Raw genomic sequence first — 22,893 nt, 5'->3', positions numbered from 1 at the left:
GTAAGTACATTAAAACTCATAATAAAACATTGTCAAGGCATCAAATTTAAGAAATCACTGAATGCTACATATTGAACGCAGTGTATCAATATTACTCTTCAGTTGACACAATAAAGCACTTTTCCGTGATTTAAATAATTGCGTTACCTTTAAGAAAGCATCACAAGATATCCAACTGGTCATGTGGCAAACATTTTGATAATGGAAAATAATCCATCTAGACAATCATTACATAAAAATGCATAATTTGAAATCTTTCTAACCAAACAGAATGAATAACATTGAGCCATATTTTCCTTTCAGTCATGCATGATCATTGTCCAATTAATTCTTTTCACTGCAAGAATGGCAAATGCATATCGATGACATTTTACTGCGATTTTGTCGACCACTGCGGGGATAATAGTGATGAAGAGAGGTGTGGTGAGTTGTTAACTATGGTAGTGATTTTTTAGTTTTATCTATTTGAATAAAATGCTCAATTAACGAAGAGTTACCATGGGAATGCAGTCATATTTCTTTGCCCTTTTGATTGTGACAGTTGTTAATAGGTCCTTCGACCAACTAAGAGAGTTTTTAGCAAGGCAAAGAGTATCATATTAAAGACAATTTGCCTCAAAATATCCAAATTATCAAAAACATAACAATACCAACGACTATTGTAAACCTTAGCGATCTCAATTTTAAAACTGTCTATACCGATTTCAGTCCTGACAAATTCAAGAAAATAAGTACAAATGTCAAGAACATAAATAATGATAATATACTTCATGGTAGCATCATAATATTGAAACTGTATAAAACTACATACGGGAGCCAGATACTCTACAAAGACAATGCATAGTCATGCGTCACGGACGATAAGTCAGCGGATGTCATTGCTTTAACTGGTTCAACATGTTTATGCTTTATTGCGATCAAGTTCACCAAGACTGCACAACAGGTCAATTTAAATGTGGTAACTACCAGTGCATAGACATATCAAAACGATGCGATCTTATTCCGGACTGTTGGAACGGACATGATGAAATATGCGGTAAATAGTTCCTTAGCAAAATCCAAATTGTTGTATTGAAGTCTTTCTAGCTCTTCGATAACTCACTAAAAACGCAAGATATATTTCTTCTTCACCTGTTTTCAGGTTGAAACATTTCATGAAAACTTATGTTGTACTTTCTTGATCTATTCTAAGGCACTTAATGACTATTTCTCATCTTTCTACAACCGTTTGTACAATGTCCAGATCAAAAACGTTAAACCTTTTCGACACCATGTCAAATAAAGCTAAGATTCTAATTCGTTCGAAGATGAGTATTGATTACTCTAAATCTATAATTATGTTTCCCAATCGAATGTTTAGACGTGTGTGGTGAATTTGAATGCAAATTCGGCCATTGTATCCCATCGAGTGCAAGGTTTGATGGAGAGGTTGACTGTGGCGGAGGAGACGAAGAAGATGAGAAAACCAATGCCAAATTCAACAATATCAACACACAAACGTGTCCATTGGAGAAAATTAAATGCAACAACGGCCATTGCACTGATCGAAAGTGGGAGTGTGTCTATGATATTGATGAATATGGCTATCCACAAGGATGTCGAGATGTTACCCATCTCAGGAATTGCTGTAAGGTGTATTTTTATTGTTGAAAACATCTAGTATGTTGGCTCCTATTTTGACTAACATTATTGTGACACTATGAATTATTTACATTTTATCCCAGGCCTGCAATAATTTAAAGTATCTAATAGTTTGCTATATTTAACAACTAACATGTTTGAAAAACAAAAGTAGGTGGATGGCTGATCATAAATATAACAGTATCTTTTCACCAGCGATCTATCACTATTGGCAATAATTCATGAATCTTAACTTTTTCCTTAAATAACATAATGTTTTATTTCTCTTTCTTTGCCAGCGGTTTTTGATTGTCCAGAAAACAAGTACAAATGCAGTGACGCTTACTGCATACCACTGCATCGTCGATGCGATGGGATTTTTGATTGCCCATATGGATTAGATGAAAAAGAATGCGGTAAGCATTTTGGACAGACATTCAACATATCCGAAACTGCAGTCTAATAGACATGCAGATATCGTATACACAGAATAATGTGGGAACATTTACCCTAAAAGAAACAAACAACACCAGTTCAATCGCCTGTAGCTATCAACATAGATGCCAAAAGTTTTATGTATTGAGGCTCCATACATAAATACTATAAAATTATGGCTTCAATTGTACGAGCAAGCAATGAATTAAGTGTCATATACAATGCAAGATCCGAGGTACATGAATATTCCATATTGATTAAGGGTCATTAGCATAGAATTTTAATACCGAAACAATGCTCATTAGTGTAATCTGCATATTTGAATATCATTATACCTCGCATCTTGCACTAATAGAAGTGTCAAACAAAGCCATTAACCACTATGGTCCCTGAATCAATGATTGTGTGCTGGCATGAACATATTTCTCCAAATACGACCTTTTCCATTCTAGAAATCTACAGTTGCCCAGGAAGCTACCGATGTCATGGGATGAAAAACTGCATAACATTGTCACAACGCTGTGATAACATTAAGCATTGCCCCTTAGGAGATGATGAACTCTTGTGCGGTAAGTTAATTAATTTCGTGCGATAAAAAGTCAGTTACAATTGAAAAATCAACACAGAAAACAATGGGTTTTTCATGGAGTTCGTACAGATTTAGTGATTTCCTAAATCGTTTTGAATGCCTTTGTTTAATTAAGATGAACTTAGTCACAAATCGATTGCTATGCGAATTATTACAATTTGTATACCTATTGTATAACCCTTTTATTAGAGTCTGCGGCTTATTAACCTTCATTCCCCTCTAAATCGGTTTGTTGAAAAACTGAGTGACAGCCATCAAAATTTAATTACAATAACTTCATTTTATTTAAGATCTTCAGTGTCCATCTACCTGTGAGTGTTTTGGAGCCATCGTTGACTGTTCGCATCGACATATGAAGGGTTTGCCTGGAAATGGTACCGAAACAGAAATAAGAAAATTGTTAGTATGGAATAACAGCCCCCTTTTTAGAAAATTTTACGATTTGACAGAAAGAAATAGTTCATTCTTGTGTCAAGACTCATGTTATTATTTACAAATTAACATAAAGTAACTTAAGAGATGTAATGCAATTTTTGGAGCAGCAAGTGTATAAATTTAAAACATTAAAAATATCAAAGAATAGACACGGCTAAATGTTGAAATATCAATCTAAAAGTATGGCCAGAAGGAGATATTATAACGTCGAATTTTCACAGATTTCGCTTATTAACTGCTTGTGTTGGTCAGTTTTGTAACTTAGGAGATAATGAAGTTACATAGTTTCATTTGAATTTGATAATTTTTGCTATTACCATACAGTTGTATGACATTGCCATTTGTCTATTTCAGGTATCTGATACTTTTAATCTAGTACCAAAACGTACACGACAAAATAAAATGGAAGTGTTTGAAATTTTTATGAAGAAATGTTTAACAATATCAGCTAGGTCACCTCCCTTTCTGTCTATTTCAGGAACATGACTGGAAATGATGTCACACTCCTTGGCGACCAGTTGCAATATTATCCATTTCTTGGAGAACTGTAAGTAAACTAGGGAGAACAATATAATGTTCTTAAAGTCCTTCAGGCGTTCCTGAAAATTGAACGGTCTTTGCAGTACTCACGCACATTTTTCCTGACCTCGTGCGTACGTGATGTAACATCGTCATTCTTGCTCGTTATATTATGATTAACAAACAATTGATCTTGCGTAGGAAAGTCAAAATTAGATAATATCACTAGCATCGATATCGTGTGATAACACAACCAGTATGGTTCACATGTGAATTATAGCTTTATTGATAGACGTAAAACTTTATTTTTATGTAAATACGTAAAGAAATTTCAGTAACTTTACAAACTTTGCAAAGTATATTGAACAGACTTAATTGATTATCTCACCAGGTAAGAATAAGAGTCTCTTATCTTCACAAAATAAACCTCAAAAGTGGATTTCTTTTAGGTATTGATATTTTAAGTTCGAATTATAAGGAAACTAAAGATAAGCACAAAAGCATACGTTGCGTTGTTCGACGCTTAGAATAACTAATTACCTTGCCAATATAGTCATGATATTTACGCGCTAGGTAACTCTGTTTTTCTTAGGGACTTGATGAATAACTCGATTTCAGAAATACACCCTCGGAAATTCTACTCTCTAGTGAATTTGTACTTCTTGTAAGTATAAAATATCACTTTGCGGTATTCATATTACCATTTCAAAAGTGACTTGTCAAAGAAAGCAGAATTTTGACCCTTCTTCTACTAAGTTGACTGATACCCCAACCTACAGACGGCACAACAAGGAGTGCATCAATACTAACAGTAATATATGATTGACGCCATCTGACCTTAGAAAGGCCTGGCGGCGACAGATCAAAGTGCCAGATAGTTAAACATCTAAGCGGGCAACCTAATGTAGATATTCGTTACTTATTTGAAGTAAACTTTAAATGTGAGGTCAAAATTCCGCTTTGATAAGTCACTTTTCAACATTTCATTAGTCAATACGATGATTGTTTCAAGATGTGGAGTGTAAACGGGCTAAGTGAATGACAGGAAATCGCACATGTTGTCAATCATTACTAAGATTTGATGATAAGCTGATTACTCTAGGCCTGGCAGGTAATTTTTGCAACAAGAAAATCAAAAATGTGAAACATGTAATAATGTTTTTGTACTCCCCGACTATTGAGATTTTCAACGTTTTTGATGATATTTAATAAAAAACTAAGTCTTGTTAAAATATGTAACAACGGAATGTTCTCCACTGTCAAATTAAGATACCAACTTCACATATACGCGAAATTGTGCAAGAATGGAATTCAACGTTGCTCAAAAGGGTAGACTCCCAAGCATGATTAGAGACTGAAAATTTATACCAAAATACAATAACCTAATATGCATGTCTTAAAGAAATTAGGACTTTCATGCCGATGAAAAGTATATAGGAAAGGACAACATATAGATAACGTGTACGCGCATGCACGAGAATCATTAATTTCTTGAAATAAGCTTTTTAAACTTCGAAGGCCAGCGTGCCAGTTATAAAAAAAAACATAAAAGGAAGAATTTGTTTTTTATGTTTAAATCATCTGAACGTACGTTTGATGTCACCGACTCTGAAGACTGTTTGCCTATATAGCGATTGCAACAGTGAAAATCGCGTTATGCTTCGGGCGATATATTTGATATTTCTGTGCAACACTGTCTGTTAGTCTACTTGTATCTTCCTCTTTGTACAACTTGTTGGTGAAGCATAACACTGTTATTTTTTCCCTTGCAGGCGCCTCAGCTTCAATAAAATTTTTAAATTATTAAACCACACGTTTTACGGAATGGGAAACTTGGAAACGCTGTGAGTAGATAATGTAAAAATAATAGCAATTCTCGGTCAGAGTTTCTAGTAAGATTTTGCACTTTTACAAGTTAGATTACAACTTTTTTCTGTTTACTTTTTAGTATAATATAATACTCGGTTAAGCATGGTATTAAAATACGAGGACTTCAAACATATTGACATTGAAAATTAAAGAGGCTACCTTATTCCTTTAATTTAATGAACAAACGTAATAAACTTTTATACAATCCATTCTTCTTGGCTTACTCGGGGAATGTCATATACAAACCGTGCGTCTTTTGCATAGTCACTTTCACTCTTTGGAATCATACATCAACTGGAACATATACGAATATTCTTTTGCTTTAGGGATGCATCGAACCAATTTAGCGATCACTTTACACATTGCGTATTTATGTTAGCGCCTTGCTGATGGCAATATACATATCTGATAGCCCAGTAGAGTTGAAAATTTGCCATACATGTTTAGCAAGCGAGATTTTCCTTTATCTATGTAAAGTTTTCTTGACCAACTTGAAGTTTTAGCACAAAGTAAATCGTGAGTATGAGCAGTAACATTAAATATGCTTGTATAAAGCTGTCTCACTAAGTTATATTTGTTCAAGGTTAGAAATGTACATCATTAAGCATCTCAGAAAGACACACATTTTCTCATTTTGTCAATCATCGTGTGTTTTGAAAAGTGAATGCCCAACGCCTTCGCATTTCAGTGATCTTGCGGATAACATGATAAGTCTGATAATGGATGGGGCATTCGAAGGCCTTGATCATCTTCGATTTTTGTGAGTATAGAACAGTCCTTTATTTTTTCCCAATTCTCTAAATACAAGGATTATACATAGAGTTGCTGAGAATAGAAGTTAGTACTTGTGTCATAGCAATGTTCTATTAGAATATATATTAAAGTATATCGCCAATCGGGGTTTCCGTATTTACTTTACATTCTTATTCCCAAAAAGCCGTCACGTTTCCACCAACAACGTAAATTAAAAACAACGGTAGTATAAAACTACAGGTTCTATATCATTTACTTCAGAAAACGCCCCGCCACTGGTTTCAAGGAGCCCAGCCTTGACATCCAGGTTTTGCTACGGCATAAGAAATAATATCTTGTCGGTTTGAAGTCGTAAACTTGGCACATTAAACACCCATTCTTGAAAAGATTGCAAGTGTCATCATTGCTACACTTTTGATCGCAATCTCAAAAATCCAAAGTTTTTCCTCAAACAATAACTTTTTATTTCCATTTTCAAAAGTGGCAAGATTAAATTGGTCATAAAATATTTCAAGTAAATTTTGGCAATGTAAAAACAGTCCAGATTCCAGAGAAGGCATCTTGATGGAAAACTTTGACTGCTATTGCTGTAGTGAGAGCCATGGTGCCAGTAAATATTCTCTTTAATATTATAAATGATTATTTTGGCTGACTTTTTAGTGCTGCCTCACAAATTGTTGAAACTGTACAGATAAAAGCGGCCTTAAAAATAATAAATGATGACAAAAATTTAGCCATTCTGCTGGTTGTAAGGAACAAATGTCCCTCAAAAACAAGTGATGTGGATCTTTGATGACTGTGTACCCGAGAAAATTGAAAATTGTCTGTGAACTATTTGAAAATCGTTTGTTTTTTCTGGTCAGTTTGGGCCGCATGATCTTTTTGATTAACTTGTATCTTTGTTCGAACCGGATAGATAAAGTTGCCATAAAATTAATCTCTTTTCAGATATCTACTTTACGTCTTTGGATTTGAGTGAGTGGCGCAGTATAGGGCTGTTGTGAAGACCCATCGAGAACTCTCGGGAAAAAAAACCCCAAAACATTTGCTAACTTTTTAGGAATCGGACATTTGTCTTCCCAGGCACCTTCCTATGAAGCCACACTCTCTGGAAACGCCACTCACTCGTTATGTGCAGTCTGGAAAAGACGATCGTTCAATATTTTCTTATTTGCAGAAATGTCTCAGGGTAACGTGTACATCCCCCACACTTAGTGTGCAAAGATCTGCATTACGTATGCTTTTGATCTGCATAGATATACGCTAGGTTTATCAATGTATTGAAATGTTTCATATACAAAGATATACGTTACGTATACAATAATTAATATTGTATATAGTATATAACATAATATACATATACTAAACGTATATCATGCATTTTGTCCTTGTGTTGGAACCTCAAATATCGGAAAATTTTGAGTTGTTTGTTTCTCTAGTTCAACACTTTGCACAGTTAATCCCAATTTTTATCGTTGATTCGTTAAAAGAATGATAAACATTTTCATTCAGGAAAGTTTGATCAAAAGCTTAAATCGTTCACTTTCGAGGCGCATAGGTTTTTAAACGTTCCTTAAAAACTATCTACTGTTGATTGACCAATCATAGTGCTCAATTCAGGGTGTTTTATCTACTCATAAAGCCTTGGTCACCAAATTCCAGAAACGAATGACAGCGCCGTAGTAAAGTACTGTCCAATCAAAAGTAAACATGTCATATTCTGTAGACATCTGGTACGTTTTAATATTCAAATTTGGTAACACAGCGGAAACCAGCTGCAACACAAAATCTGCTGTGCCCTAGGGCATTTATATAATGTGCCCCAGGGCATTTATAGGATGTTCCATTACATTGGAAGGCTATTTCTCAAATAAAAGTTTTAATTCATATCCTAAACATGTTACATTGACAAAGGGGACGGTTGACGTAAACACATTGAAAACGAAAATATATCAGTTAGGGGCGATAGTTTTTAAGTCGGATAAAACCCTCGTACTCGGGCTCTTCTGGTATATAAAGTCCAACCCAACGATAAAATGTCTCGGCCTGCGGCCTCGACATTTTATCGTTGGGTTGGACTTTATATACCAGAAGAACCCTCGTACTCGGGCTTTATCCTATACTTAATTTAACGTCTAACAAGTCTCTTATCAACTCTGAAGTAAGGGGTCACCGTACAAACGTTTGTTCTACACAAACAATTAACGTGAAAGTTCCTGATGTTCGAAATTCAGAATGGCCGCATTCCTAGAAAAAAAACTCGTTTGTCAAAAAATTAAGACAGCGGATTTTTTTAAATCCGAGTGATTTATAGTGAGCCTAAAAGGGGTAGATAAGAAACATGATGATAACTTTAAAAGCTTGAATGTGTTTCTACCTCTGACCAAAGAAAAAAATGAACACATTTCTATATGTACATTTGGTGACAGTTGGACATCTTCTTATAATAGTCAAAAAGTCATTGACGTCGCGATAACATGATGATAGGAACTGCATTTTACTGTAAAAACATGCTGAAAAACAGTTTGTCCTGAACACGGCTGCAGTACAGCAGCATTAGCATCCGCTGGGTGATTTGAAAGATCTTGCAGATGACCTCTAGTTTATTAACTATAGTACATCACACATTAGGGAAAGACTGCATTAGCTTGCATGGTACCTGAAACCTGGGTCCTCGCCCTGACCAACTCGGGTGACAAACAGAAGACTTATAATCCCCAAAAGTGTTAAAGCGGCACTCCCACTTCGTTACATTTTAAAACACAATTTTTTAATGCCAACGGTCGATATTTTACATGGCGACTGCGCGTGGATCGCGAGATATCGATAAAAACATGTGCTCAAAAAAGTAAAAGTTTGAATTCCGGTGGCCCACCTAAATTCAGCTTCCGAACATCGAACGTTCGGCACTCAGTGGGGCCATTGTCAACTAAGCTACGGAGTACGAGCCTACGCTGGGCGCTGCTGTACGCCACAGTACCACTCGCGTCGGTGATCGGTCATGCCCCGTGGGAGAAAGCCGAGCCGTACTGACTCGGCAAAAAAACGAAAACACAAAGTTTGCTGATTCCACCAGAATTCTCATAGGTGACTGGCACACTTACGTTTGGTTTATACATAGCGGCCGCCGCGTGGTATGAATAGACGCATACCGCGTGGCGGCAGCTATATATCGAACCATGCGTAACTTCGTGGCAGACGACAAAATGTAGTCATCAGAGGTGGCTAGTATTTTACACATAAAAAACTGACACATATGTGATATTGGCTTAAAATATAATACAACTGATTGAGAATAATGATAACAAAAAAAACTAAGGAGAAGTTTTAAAAAAATCTTACCCCAGGTGAAGGCATAATGCTGTATATAAAGTATTCGCATGGGAGGTAAATTAATTTCGTCATTCAAACTTATTATGAACTCCCTAGAATATCGTCCATCAGCACAACAATAAAGCTTCGGGGGATTTCGGGTTATAATCAGAATTGATCGTAAACCTTCGGGATGTGAAAAATACGCTCGGGAAATGACATTTTTTTATCGATATCTCTTGCTCCGTGCGCAGTCGCAACGTCAAATATCGAACAATGGCATTAAAAAGACATGTTTGAAAAATTTTACCAAGTCGGAGTGCCTCTTTAATGTTCCATTGTTACGTTTATCTTACTCAGCTAGGGTCATGATAGGTAAGGCAGGTCTATGAAATTAATCCTCTGATAACAAAGTAGGGAAGTGGGGTATTCCAAAAATAATGGAGCTTTCCCGTAATGAATAGTGTTGAACTTATCTTTTTTAGTTTAACAATGAAATTAGACCAATTTAAGCTTGATTATCTTTTATTTCGTGTGGGCAAGTTCATGATGGGATGTTTTAAATTTTGATATGAGTTTCTAATGCTCTTGAATTCTGTCCATATTGCCCCAGATTGCGTCAATAGGTTTTACTATATGCAAATAGTATAAGTGAGGAAAGATACAATTAGATATTTTGCACTCGTGGGTATCTTAAAGATTGGCCACAGACTAATCTGCCATATACATTGCTCTTGTGTATTCTTTACATTTTCCAAACTCGGGTACAACTGGGCATATATAAATCGATTACATTTTCGGCTATGACTTAAAACATTCCACATGCATTGATAACACTTGATGTTCATCAAATTGCCTGTCAGTGTTTGTTCGAAACATTGATTCATTTACTTAGAGTTATAATGTTGGTACCAAGGGGGTGTTATGTAATATGTAGATTTAAACAATATACCATAAATTCTTTAAATTTCACAATGAACTACTACAGCCTAAAGAGACTTAAAAGTCTCACAGTTAATTTTAAGAGGCCATTGCTTAACATCAATGTAGTAAATATGACACTTTTATTTTTTGTAGGTATCTAACGGGCAATAAATTTGATGTTGATAGTCTACAGGTGTTCTCTCCTCTGTCAAGTCTAAAGGAAATGTAAGTTAACTTGTTATTCTTGTAAAAAACTAGAGTGTAAAGACTATTTACAAAATGATGTGATGTACGTACGATTCGTTAAATTATACTTAAAATCAGACAATTTAAAGTACACTTCATGACATTACTGGAATGAAATAGTTGGCCTTGCAATGGTTTCGATAATTTTATATTTGCACCGCCGAAAATACGGCTAGTTTTCAATCGGGTTCGAACCCACAAAATACGGCATCAGTCGCCTAGCGGAGAGGCAGCAGTCGGAAAAATACTACATATTCACTCGTTTAAACAAGTTAATGGAACGATGATAACAATTACAGATCACCGCTGTTAAACAAAAAGGCGTATGAATTGGCAATGCAATACAGCTTCGGATTCTTGTTGAAGCCTTTTGAGCAAACTTCATTTGTTGTTGTTGTTGTTGTTGTTGTTGTTGTTGTTGTTGTTGTTGTTGCTGTTGTTGTTGTTGTTGTTGTGTTGTTTATTTCCCAAAGTACTAAAACTGATGTATCCACGTCGTACATAATCCTTGAAAATCTTTTTTTCATAATTAATGAATCATTATTTGTTTCTGTCATCTCATTCTGGATATCGTAATAATATTTTGTCTTTCGCGTTTATTCTAGCGGAGTAGTAAGTAACGAAGCATTGAACTTCTGCCTTTTCAATCAAGTCAATTGTTAAAAGACTTTCTTATACAACGTGATCTCTTCTCCTGCAATTTCAGATTTACCGATGCTTATAGGTATTGTTGTATGGTCCGACAGCTTGACAAAGTCCAAAAATGTACGCCCGAGGCAGACGCCTTTTCATCTTGCGAAGATCTTATGGCAAATCAAGTTTTGAGGTTTTTCGTTTGGATCATAGGCTTGTCCGCATTGATCGGCAACTTAATTGTAATCATCAGGCGTATATGGAACAGGGAACTAGTAAAAGTTGACCCTTTCTTCATTTGGAATTTGGCTGTTGCAGATTTCACCATGGGTATATACATGTTGATTATTGCATCAGCTGATGTTTATTATCGTGGAGAGTATGTCCAGCATGACGAATTTTGGAGGAAAAATCATTTGTGCGCATTCGCTGGATTTCTGGCAGCACTATCAAGTGAAATGTCTGTCTTCATGTTGACTATTATCACAATGGATCGTTTTCTGGTCATTGCATTTCCTTATAAATTTCGAAACTTAAACATCAAATCAGCGGTTTTGGCAACGACTGCAGCCTGGGCTGTTGTCACTTTCATCAGCTTGCTGCCTCTTACTGGAATATCTTATTTTGGTGATAATTACTATGGTCGTTCCCCGGTCTGTCTGTCTCTGCATCTGACAAATGAAACCTCTCCCGGATGGGAATACTCTGTCTCGATCTTCCTCTTCCTGAATCTCCTGTCTTTTACCGTGATCTTTGCTTGTTATGCGGTCATGTATGTGCGTATACGTATGATATCGAAAGAATCGTCAATCAAATCAAGGGAGAGAGAGAAAGAATCAGCCAGAATTGCAAGGAAGATGGCTCTCATCGTACTGACTGATTTCTGTTGCTGGGTTCCAATATCTGTGATGGGCATTCTTGCTTTGACTAACACAGTCACAATACCGAATTCCGTGTATGCTTGGAGTGCTGTCTTTATTTTACCTTTCAACTCTGCTGTGAACCCTTACCTGTACACAATATCGCATATCAAAAGGAGTACATCGTATCGACGTCCAATGCCACCTGAACCTGGACCTGAAGCAAAGTCACCTCAAGGCAGGTCATACATTTTGTCGAACATTTCGCATTGTAGGGCAATAATGCAAACATTTTATTGTTCGGTTTATTTTCCCAAACATAAATGTATAATTATTCATTTACGTCGCCTCTCATGATGGCATTGTTTAAATTTGAAAAGTATTGTATTTATAACGTCCAGAAACAATAGTTATCAAGAGTTTGGGTTTCTCATCGCAGGAAACCAGATAGAGAATATAATTATGTTTTATTTCATTGTAGATGCTGTGCAGAGAAAGAAATTTCGAAAGAACCCGTGCAAATCAGATGCACTGAAGGGAACTGAAGAAGCTGATAATATTCAAAGTACAGCTATAACTATGGAGACCGAATTTTAAGCCTCCGTATAAAGTAAGCAAAATCTTTATTTTTAATTTACAATGTGACATTCCAGTATGCAATGCCAGTCAATCAAAATACGTCACCAGAATAAAAGTAAACTTTCTTCGGGAGGCCAACGGAATTCAAATAATATTGAGGCTAAAGGTGACAGAAAACATAAAAATCAAGTGTTTACAAAACAATTCTCATGAAAGGTACTCAAGAACGCTCTGAAAAGGTACTTTCGATCTTCAAATACATATTTTTAAGTGAATTCATTGAAACGTATGAGATCGTAGCATCAACACTACAGTGCTTCGCAGAATAGCGAGGCATGCATATACCTTTCAGAAGCAGCAGAGATAACACAGTTTACGCATGATATAAGACATTTTCGCACGATAAGCAATCAACAACCTTTCAATACATGTTATTGGGTTTAATATCATACAATTGTTTGAAAAGCATAGTTATAATTACGCAATTCTGATGATCGCCCCATTGAATCACTGTTGTAATGTGAGTACCAAACAAAGCGATTGCGATGGGTAAGGATTGAACTGACGGTCAGAAATGTAGTCAAGGGTGAAGGTTTTGTATAGTAAGATAGACGAATTAATTCAAGATAGATCAACCAGTAGTGATGCTTGACAAAACATACCATATGTGTGGCCTTTCCACTGACCATGTTAATACGACAGACGATAGAAAGTTTGGAGTCAATAATAACACATTAATCGTTCGTGTGAGAAACGTCTCTAGTACAAAATTATCAACATTATTATTTACTTTACCAATTACATTTACAGTAATTAGAGTAAGTAACTTGCATTTGTTTGGATTTACGTACAAGTCTTTTTACCACTTTATAAGTGTATCAATCAAATATTGCTCTGAAAACAAACAAGAAAGATTGATAAGGGGCATTTAGAGGCATATCGTCAATGTTGAGTATTAACAGGAGTGGTGCAACATTAGTCTATATGGTAGATCTTAGTCAATAAATTATCTAACGTCAAAATTAAGTTATGTGACATAAAGATTTCCTAAAATTTCGATGTCTAGAGTGTATAATATGTTTCTGATATGTTTAAACGAGTTATTGCATTTTAAACATTCAATATACTGCGTTCATTCATTAATAACCTGTACTGCAGTTTCTCATTTGTTCTTGATATTTCTAAGTTGGTTTGGGAAACCTAAAGGCGATGTTTCAAGAACCAGTCAGTTGGGACTAACATTTTTACTGATCTGTTTAGGTTTATTCAAAATTCTTCGCTTGTCTTGTAAAGTAAATCCTTTCGGCAGAGCAAAAAGTTGCAACGTTTTCGGGTTCTCGCCGTACTATCTACGTAACAAATATGAAATCAGCCGAAGATTGTTCTTCCAACTATTCCATTCCATATTTAATTATGTAATGCAACACGGCAATGAAATGCTAAAATTGTGCAAGATATCCTAATGAGATTTAATGAAGATAGTGATCTTTACAGTTTAGCTGTATAAGATGTACATCTTTTATATTAGATTATTTTACTTAATTGAAATCGTTTTCTGTTTTTGTTTTGTATTTATCAGCTTCAGTCGATGATGACGATGATGATGATGATGATGAGTTGAAGATTATGATTTTGACGATGGTCTTAAAGATGACACTGATGAAGGTGATCATAATGATATGACGATATAATTTAGTAGAAGTAGTAGTAGGTTATGTAAAGCTGTTACAATCACTATTTAAGTGTTTAAGCGGTTGAAAGTTAGATTATGCCATTTCTGGATAATTACTGAAGTAAGTTCATGCATCAGTCGGTATTTCAATCAGACATTGAAAATATGCGTTTGATTAAGTGTTTCATTGTAAACGTCAACTTTCAAACTAAAACTGTTTTAAACCACCGATAAATTCACGAGAGAGAGAGAGAGAGAGAGAGAGAGAGAGAGAGAGAGAGAGAGAGAGAGAGAGAGAGTGAGAGAGAGAGATGACTCAGATGTATACATTTATTTCAAGTTCTCCATAGTCTAAAGAGTTCAAAGTTATTCCAATCTTTACCGTTAAAATCGTGTTATTATTTAGACTAGTTCAGGGTCGGTGTTTGCAAACATTCGAATGTATCCGCATCGGCTCTAAATGTGCAACAAAATTAGTGTTTCCTCTAACACACTTTATTATAAAAGATATAGAAGGCTTTGCTTTGAGTTTGAATCACATTAAAAGTAATATCATAGGCGTACACAATAGAAAACGCTGTCCAGCCTGCCGGTTAGAATGATTGATGTTTACTGAAAATAAGTCTCCGTCGTTTCATGTCAATCAATTATTTATGAGTGCGCTCTGCAAAGTGATTCAAAATTTTTAATAAATATGCAATACCATACTAATGTTGACCGGTATAATGAACAAAAGTAAAGGTATGATATAATATTTTAACTTGCACACACCATTGTACATTATTTCTTCCTGTTTTGTTAACGATATGGAAGTAATCACACTGACATAAATGAACATTTGTTGCCCTGATGATTGATCTAGTTTTATCAATTTAACAATAATGGCACGGATGTTTTCAACTTTCCCCTTATTTGTTCAGACTGTTACAAAAAGGGTAGGACAGTGGAAACTTACAATGCATGGAACGTTCTAATACTTTAACTACTTACGACTGTACTTTGCACAAAGAGTTTAAAAAGCAAACAACGATGTCTTGATGCGTTAAATTGAGTAAAGTATCACTACGAATTTAAAAATAACGAACTTATTTTTCTATAGAGGAGATGTACTCTTCTTTTGTGTCAGCATAGCAGAAATAGAGCAGCTTTATTAATACGTATGGAATTTCAAAAGGTGCAGCCAGAAAGAGATCAGAACACTACAATTGCTTAGGATTATTTAAGTAAATTTCATGTTTTAATATATCTATACTATTCAAAGAAGTATATGTTGTATGTATATATTGTACGTATTGTGTGTATTCATAAGAAACGTATACAATTTAGTTTTACAGTTTTGAAGAAAGTAAGACAATCAATTAACTTTGTTGCAGAGGAGTGTACATTCTGTAATGTGTAAGTTTTGTAGAAAGATTTCAGACTCGATGCACAGTGTTCATTTGTCATTGAGGATGGAATGAATTACAAAAGAGGGCTTTTGTCGAGATGATGATTGTTAAATTCGTGTTAATAGGATAATTGATACCATAATTAATTAAGATTATACATTTTCTCAATCAGTAGTGTTGGATTATTAATTGTGTGATGATGATGATGATGATGATGATGATGATGATGAATTTATTATTTATTAGCTATTTATTACTCTCGATAACTCCATAACCTCTTTTCATGGAGGTCGAGGATTTCTTACATTGCTGAAATGATAGTGATAACTGACGGATACGGTATTGTTCAGATGATTTCCATTAAGTATAAAATAACTATTCAATTGTGCATATAAAATTCCATTCAATTTAATCAAGTTTGTTATTCCTTTGGATTATTGACCATGAAAACGTGTTCATATTGAGTCACACATGTTACATTAGTTGTTTACTTATCAATTACATTTGTCTATCTCACGTTATCTGTAACAGTTGGGATATTTTGAACTTTAATTATTGATAAGCCTTTTCAATTAAGATATATCCGGTGACATTTTAAACGTACGCATTATCGAGCGTTTGATATTTTGACGACGTGTAGCTAAACTTTTCACAAACTAATAATACATATAGTTATTTAAAGATGTATGCTATTACATACAAATGTTCGAAGAAGACGTAAGGCTAGGAAGAAACATTGCCATGGGTGACGGAATAGATAACATAAGAGAATTGTTCAGAGATGATAATTTTTAAAATTCTACTTGTGGAATAATTGATAACACAATTACAATGACCGCTTTTATTCAGTGTAAACTATTTAGGAAAGTATATTGAATTTTTTCTCAATGCTCTAAATAATAATAGATAAGAATTGTATAAGAGACGTAGAGCAAAGAAGTACAGAAACCTTGCTGTAGAACTCTGCATTGGTCTCAGCACTGCATTGCAGAAGTAGGGCAGAATCAGAAAACGAAGTTAAATTGCAAAAGTAAAGGAATAGATAAACACAAGAGTGTTTCTCGAGATGATCAATCTTAAAATCGAATTTTACCATATTTTTTATCACAATTACGATTTAAAATCAAGATATTTCATTACCAATTATTTACTAATAATATGTGCTTGTACTTTTAAGTGTATTTATTGAATATACTCCTATCCATATTGAATTTGTTTTCAAGTTAACCACCTGAAACTACTATTTGTCTTTTAATACACTAATAACAATATGGTGCCTATGCAAAACCCCTGTTGCCGAACTGTGCATTTAATGTTGACCTGTTTGTCAGTCATACTCGTTACGATTTAAAGAGCATTGTGTGAATGATGCATTACCGATGCTGAATCGCAATTATTTGTGTACACTGCCTACACCAACATGTATGAAGCGGTTATTCATACCATGATATGAAGCTATGACAATAGTTTCACTGCGTTATTCCATAATTAACCAGGACGATCAATCACTGGAAGGTATCATGTCCATGCTTACTTCATGCGTCTGGACGAGCTATGCCATATCACACAGAGAGGTCAAATAAGAGAATAGATGAAGCCCAAAGCAAATCAGCAAGTTTATTGTACATGCCAATATTGTTAACCTTCTCAACAATAAGTACAATATTTAAGATCTACTCCTGTAAGGTATGATCATTAACTTTGTTCTGGCCGAGGGTTGTTCTCTGAATTAAAAAGGAGTAAAAAATCTGTATTTACAAACAGTTGTGACTCTTGACTTTCGGATTCATAGCAGCCCACGTCTAGATCTAGGTTGGGGAAAGCTTGCATGACGCAAAGACTTCCATTGACAACTTGGCTTATAATGTTTTTGTGTTCTATTATCCTGACCGGCATTATCATTCAGAAAATGGATGCATTTGTTGTTCTATTTAATTTGGATGTAATTGCTCAGAATGTTAGTGTAAAGTCACAATATAAACACCTGTATCAATTTTCGATGACTAGCTTACTACTCTGAACTAAACGATGTCAAACTTGAAGTACGAACTTTCACAAATGAAAATTACTATTTCAGTAACTCGGCCGCTCAGTAAAAGTGTAAATAAATAAATAAAATAAATAAATAAAATATTTCAGAGCGACTGACACGCAAGATGAAGGATAGATTTTTTGCGGAGTGGTATGTCTATTTCATTGAATGCCTTTTTTGAGAACTCTGAACTTGTAATAGTGAGCACAAATTGCCAAAATTGATTCATTGGACAACACCTAAGTTTTGTTGTTGAATACAATTCAGTCAGAGAACATCCAGTCATTCGATAAGGCAAGGAAAAGCGTGCCTTTAAGTAAAACACCTTACAGGCTTGCTTCAAGCAAGCATTATATAATATAACCGCATTAGATATTGTTGTAACCGGCTTGGGGATTTGCATTTCCACTACAAATAACTTTAAAATGAATTGTACAATTTCATATATACAGTGTCATTCTTCGTTCACCAAAGGAAAATACAAGTGACGTTATGTCTTGGTGATCGCGAGTTGGAGACGGACGTAACTTCTTTGATGGGAGAAAATCAGCCATCAAGTTATCTGTTTATATTAAGAAGAACATCAAAAGGGGACGCACAAACAGTTTGGCCGCACCAAAATTGAAGAAATAGACGTGAAAAGAGTATAAATTCCCTATTATTGTCGACCAAGACAAACTTTACTAGAGCATGTTATAACCTATTTTAATCAAGGTGATATAAGTCTAAGACTACATTGAATTGTACAATTCATTTTGTCAGATTGAATAAAAGTGTAATAGTTGCTTTAGAATCTGTATTACTCGTTTGCAATTTCATTGAAATATCAAGTTCAAATCAATCAATCTGTCTCTACATCTGCCTAAAACACACCCTCACACACGTCAAATATTTTACCACATGACAATGCGACATCATTATATTTAGTAAAATGAAATGAGGTATTACATCGAATGAAAAAAATAGAGTCATAGAACGACTTTTCTTCTTTAGAAGAGTTAAAGCTGGAATATTAGTCTCGGAGTGAAAATTTTTAACATATCTGTGTTTACGATTATGTATCGACTTATAATAAAACGACATGCAAGACTTCTAATAAGGTATCAACATTCAATCCAGATTTGTTAACCCGTTGTCGTGTATCTAATTTAAATCAATCATAGACATCCCAGTTCAGCATCAATTCATTGCGACTCTTAATTCCGTTCTGGTATTTCCTATAATTTGTCACAAAGTATAATTTACATTGTGCTTGTGTTGGTGCCTGGCTGAATCCTTTATTTCGATATCACGCCAACTTTACTTGGCAATTTTAGTGTGATTGTCTCCAGACTTTGTGGGCCTAGCCAGATCAAAGCACTGAATTGTAGTCTGGTTAACCTAGTCAGTTCTGCACTAAATTTCAGGCTTTTTGTGCGCAGCCTTAGTTTGGATGAACCGTTCAACTTTGACGATGTGCGTAAATTTCTACTAGATTTCTTTAACAGACGAGGTCAAGTGGATATCAAGATCGACTAAATAAAGAGCACAGGGCTTCATGCACGCCAAAAGACATTCAACCTTGTTTTTGCCAACTGAAAAATTCTATATTAATTCAAATTTTCTGGGAAGAAATCAGATGTGATGTATACTGCCTGGGCACTCACTTCTGCCATGAGGCATGTGTCGATATTGTTGTTCATTTTACTCGCAAGCCGGTCGTAAACCAAGGTCAGTTGTCACTGGGCAAAGAAGGGTACAGATGTTTGGTGTTTCTGTGGCTATTTTGTCGAAAGAATATCGTACTGCATTTTTAAATCAAAAACTTTATTTTTGAATGCATAGTGATCAAACAACATGAGGACACGTTGGAATTTCTACACAGCCTGTCTTCGTGCAATAATGGTCTGCACCCAGGTCTTCACACTTGCCATCACGATCACTATGAATGAAGAGATAGTGTATGGCAGTGAATGATATCTAGCGGACTATAAAATCGCCATTCAGGAACGACTGCTGGATCACTACAGTCAATAAGGGAGTACATATTGTGGCAATGGTGTAAACTTTAAGACATGCAGAACTATTTCAAATATGTACCTGTGAAACAAGCATTCAAAGTTGAAATGTTTCATATCCGATTCAAGTTAATACCGGGCGCAGCTGTTTTCTATTCTTTATACCGTCTGATTAGAAAATAATTTCTTGTAATGAGAACCGGTGAATCCCATCAATTCTCTATTATTCTGGTAGAACGGGAAACTTAATTAAAAAAAAAATAATATAATAGCGTTTTAGATATAGACAGACAGAGATAATTTGTACAATTTTGAGGTACAGAAAAGAAACTCTCACAGAGGCGGATAACATAAATACACAAAATACGTATTCGGGAATTTTTATTACTATCGACGTCAAACGCATTATATTGAAAACAGTATAGTTCTCGACCAATTATTAAAAAAAATTGGTGATGATAGGCAGCTGATCACGGGAGGGCTTTTCCCTGTCAAATGATGATGTTCTTCACTTTTATCCCTTGGAGTACCAAGATACATGGTAGTAGAAAGTAAACAAATTCAAAACTCAAAACTAAACATAAACAACATTAAATAACTTTTGCATTCTTCAGGGTCCCTGGAAAGCATAATATGAGAGAGCGACATTTAACACTGATTCCGTTCAATCGCGTGATATCTGCAGTGAAGCTCTTGCTTTGCCCTATGTCGCTAGAGGTTATATATACAGTGAAGACCTACGTTACCTTTAGGGTGGCTACCTGAGGTCTTCGATGTATAGCTCACCATAAGCGACTGCGGTATCTCCCAAACAATACACTTGAAAATGGAAGTAAAGTGGGGACGATCATTTTATCAGTGTCCTTATTTTCCCCGTCATTTTTGGGCATTGCAGTGGAGAGCACACTTTTGGGACGTTAGGTACTATGAAGGAGGTAGCCAAAAATATTGATATTGCCAAATTAGATATTAGCTGATTCAAGTGTATCCATGAGGTTGGTAGATGACTCAAGCGGATTGTCATTCCTAAAATTTCCTACAGATCATTCCTCACAGCTAACTGCAAAAGCTGAATTTGGCCGATGAGTGCAGAGTGAAAAAACCACGCTTCTGCTCTTTCAACACAATTTGCAAATAAGGGAGTGAGCGTGCTCAGTACTAAGCTTAGCAAACCTCCAGATTGTAAGGCAAAATATATCTTTTTGAAACCTGCAACGCTATCGCACTGCTGTCCATCAAGACTGATGTAACGTCTCACCTACGAGATGCAAACTTTCAAACTGCAGGTTGTCATCTTTTTTTATAATTGAATGTCCCGCAACACAGGGGAAGATGCGCTCAATGTTACAAAACCATGGCGCGAAATTCAGTATTCGAGCGAAATGCTTACTGCAAATCCGACTGTACTTCCTCCCGCCGAACTCTGAGAAAATATATAACATTCGGTTAAAGAAAGTACAGGCTGAAGAGAGAACTTTGATGTAAAAAGACTTTCTCCATTAAATGTTCTGTTGTAGGGGTTAGCCAATTGTTTTCATATAACTTTTATTGACCTGAGAACGACACTTTCCCCGTATGCAGAATTCAGAAGACATACGCAAATCGAATTTTTTGCCCTTAACATAGATGAACTGAGAGGGCACATTTTATGTAGTACACATCTACTAATTCATTGGCATGAGCAGAACAAAATTAATCGATATCTGCCGTCTGTTACTTGAATGGTAACGTTAAAGCGTATGTTTCACGGGCAAATAAGGCAGTTGAGACGATTTTGATAAAAACTTACACGCTTAGAATAAGAATCTCTGAATCAGAGAATAAGAAAGTTGACAATTTTTTTTCAGTTTTCAAAATAATACACTTTTATTTCACACGGCAGAATCTAGTGACAAAATTAGCAGCAAACATTACTGAAAAGAAATTTCAAATACAATAATTACTATTACATCATACCAGTTCATACCGGTATCAGTTCATACCGTTCATTGTGCTCATACCATTAGTTAGTGAAAGAAATTGCATCAAGCCCCAATTGGGGTACAGGTGTAGGCCTACCCTTGACAGACAAACTACAAAGCACAAACTCTTAAGTTTTTGTGAAAACGGGCGACAAATGTAAATAGTTTTCCCAGGTCGTCAATACAGCACTGACATTCTAGGGCAACTTTATATTACTATTACGAGCGCCGACAGAAAAGGTGATGTTGGGATTTGTGTCCACAGATAACGATAAAGACACATTCTACAGGGTTTATCTAATGGAATACAGACATTACGAAAGCAATGCTGCCACTGTTTATGTGCCGTTTATCAATCCGACGACAAAGAAAGGGGTCCTAAACCCTGCAAATTTAAATAAAATAATTTGTTTTGGCTGTTGTCGACTGATTCCGTGGTAATTTTGAAAATAACCCTAATTTGTTTTGGAAAATTTCTGCAGCACATGCCTTAATTTTTTTGGAAAACCCACACAACTTCAGGCCACATGAATTATTCAGCGCTAACAGTACCGACTACCATTACTCGCATTATAACTCTGTTTTGGAAGATTTTCTTAATACAGCCCTGAATAGTCACTGTGACTTAAAACATGCTAATTTTCGTCTCTGACTCTTTTGCGAAAAAAGAACAAAGTCGTTCGGTGGCATTCGTAAACAAGTGATAGTACTTTCCTCTCTAGAGGGCGCCGTCAATGATCTTCGACTTATTAATCAGAGACGCGATCGAGCAATCTCCATGCAGAGAATATAGCAGGTTAGGCTGGTCCCAAGCCCCATTTCTACCGCAGGCTGCGCTGCTAACTAAAACAGGGTCAGGTATAGGCTAACGTTTCAGTCGGAATTTTGACAGCATATTAATGAGCACAGTAACATGGCAAGATCATGTGATCAGCACATCTTTACAGTGGCAATCTCAGAAACATCGAACGTTAAAATTGTTTGCACGGCTTCACTTTTAAGTCTCCAACTCTGTTATTCCATGATGATATCTAATGGTGGAATGACGATTATCGTCTATGATTTTTAG

At 35.5% G+C, this 22,893-nt stretch overlaps 1 protein-coding gene across 1 annotated transcript; it reads left to right on the top strand.

Moving 5' to 3' along the window:
• The first annotated feature begins 2,965 nt into the window (after positions 1-2,965).
• LOC139129338 (leucine-rich repeat and immunoglobulin-like domain-containing nogo receptor-interacting protein 1) lies at positions 2,966-14,457 on the top strand. The gene is made up of 8 exons (XM_070694972.1): positions 2,966-3,043; positions 3,558-3,626; positions 4,191-4,262; positions 5,371-5,442; positions 6,156-6,227; positions 10,610-10,681; positions 12,597-12,760; positions 14,354-14,457. The coding sequence occupies exons 1-8, from the start codon at positions 2,997-2,999 to the stop codon at positions 14,455-14,457; spliced, it is 672 nt and encodes a 223-aa protein (XP_070551073.1). The 5' UTR covers positions 2,966-2,996.
• The last annotated feature ends 8,436 nt before the right edge of the window (positions 14,458-22,893 follow it).

Source organism: Ptychodera flava, chromosome 3, assembly GCF_041260155.1.
Source record: "Ptychodera flava strain L36383 chromosome 3, AS_Pfla_20210202, whole genome shotgun sequence".
Taxonomy (NCBI): domain Eukaryota; kingdom Metazoa; phylum Hemichordata; class Enteropneusta; family Ptychoderidae; genus Ptychodera; species Ptychodera flava.
Note: the sequence above shows the minus strand (reverse complement) of the source record. Positions and strands in the feature narration are given on the sequence as shown.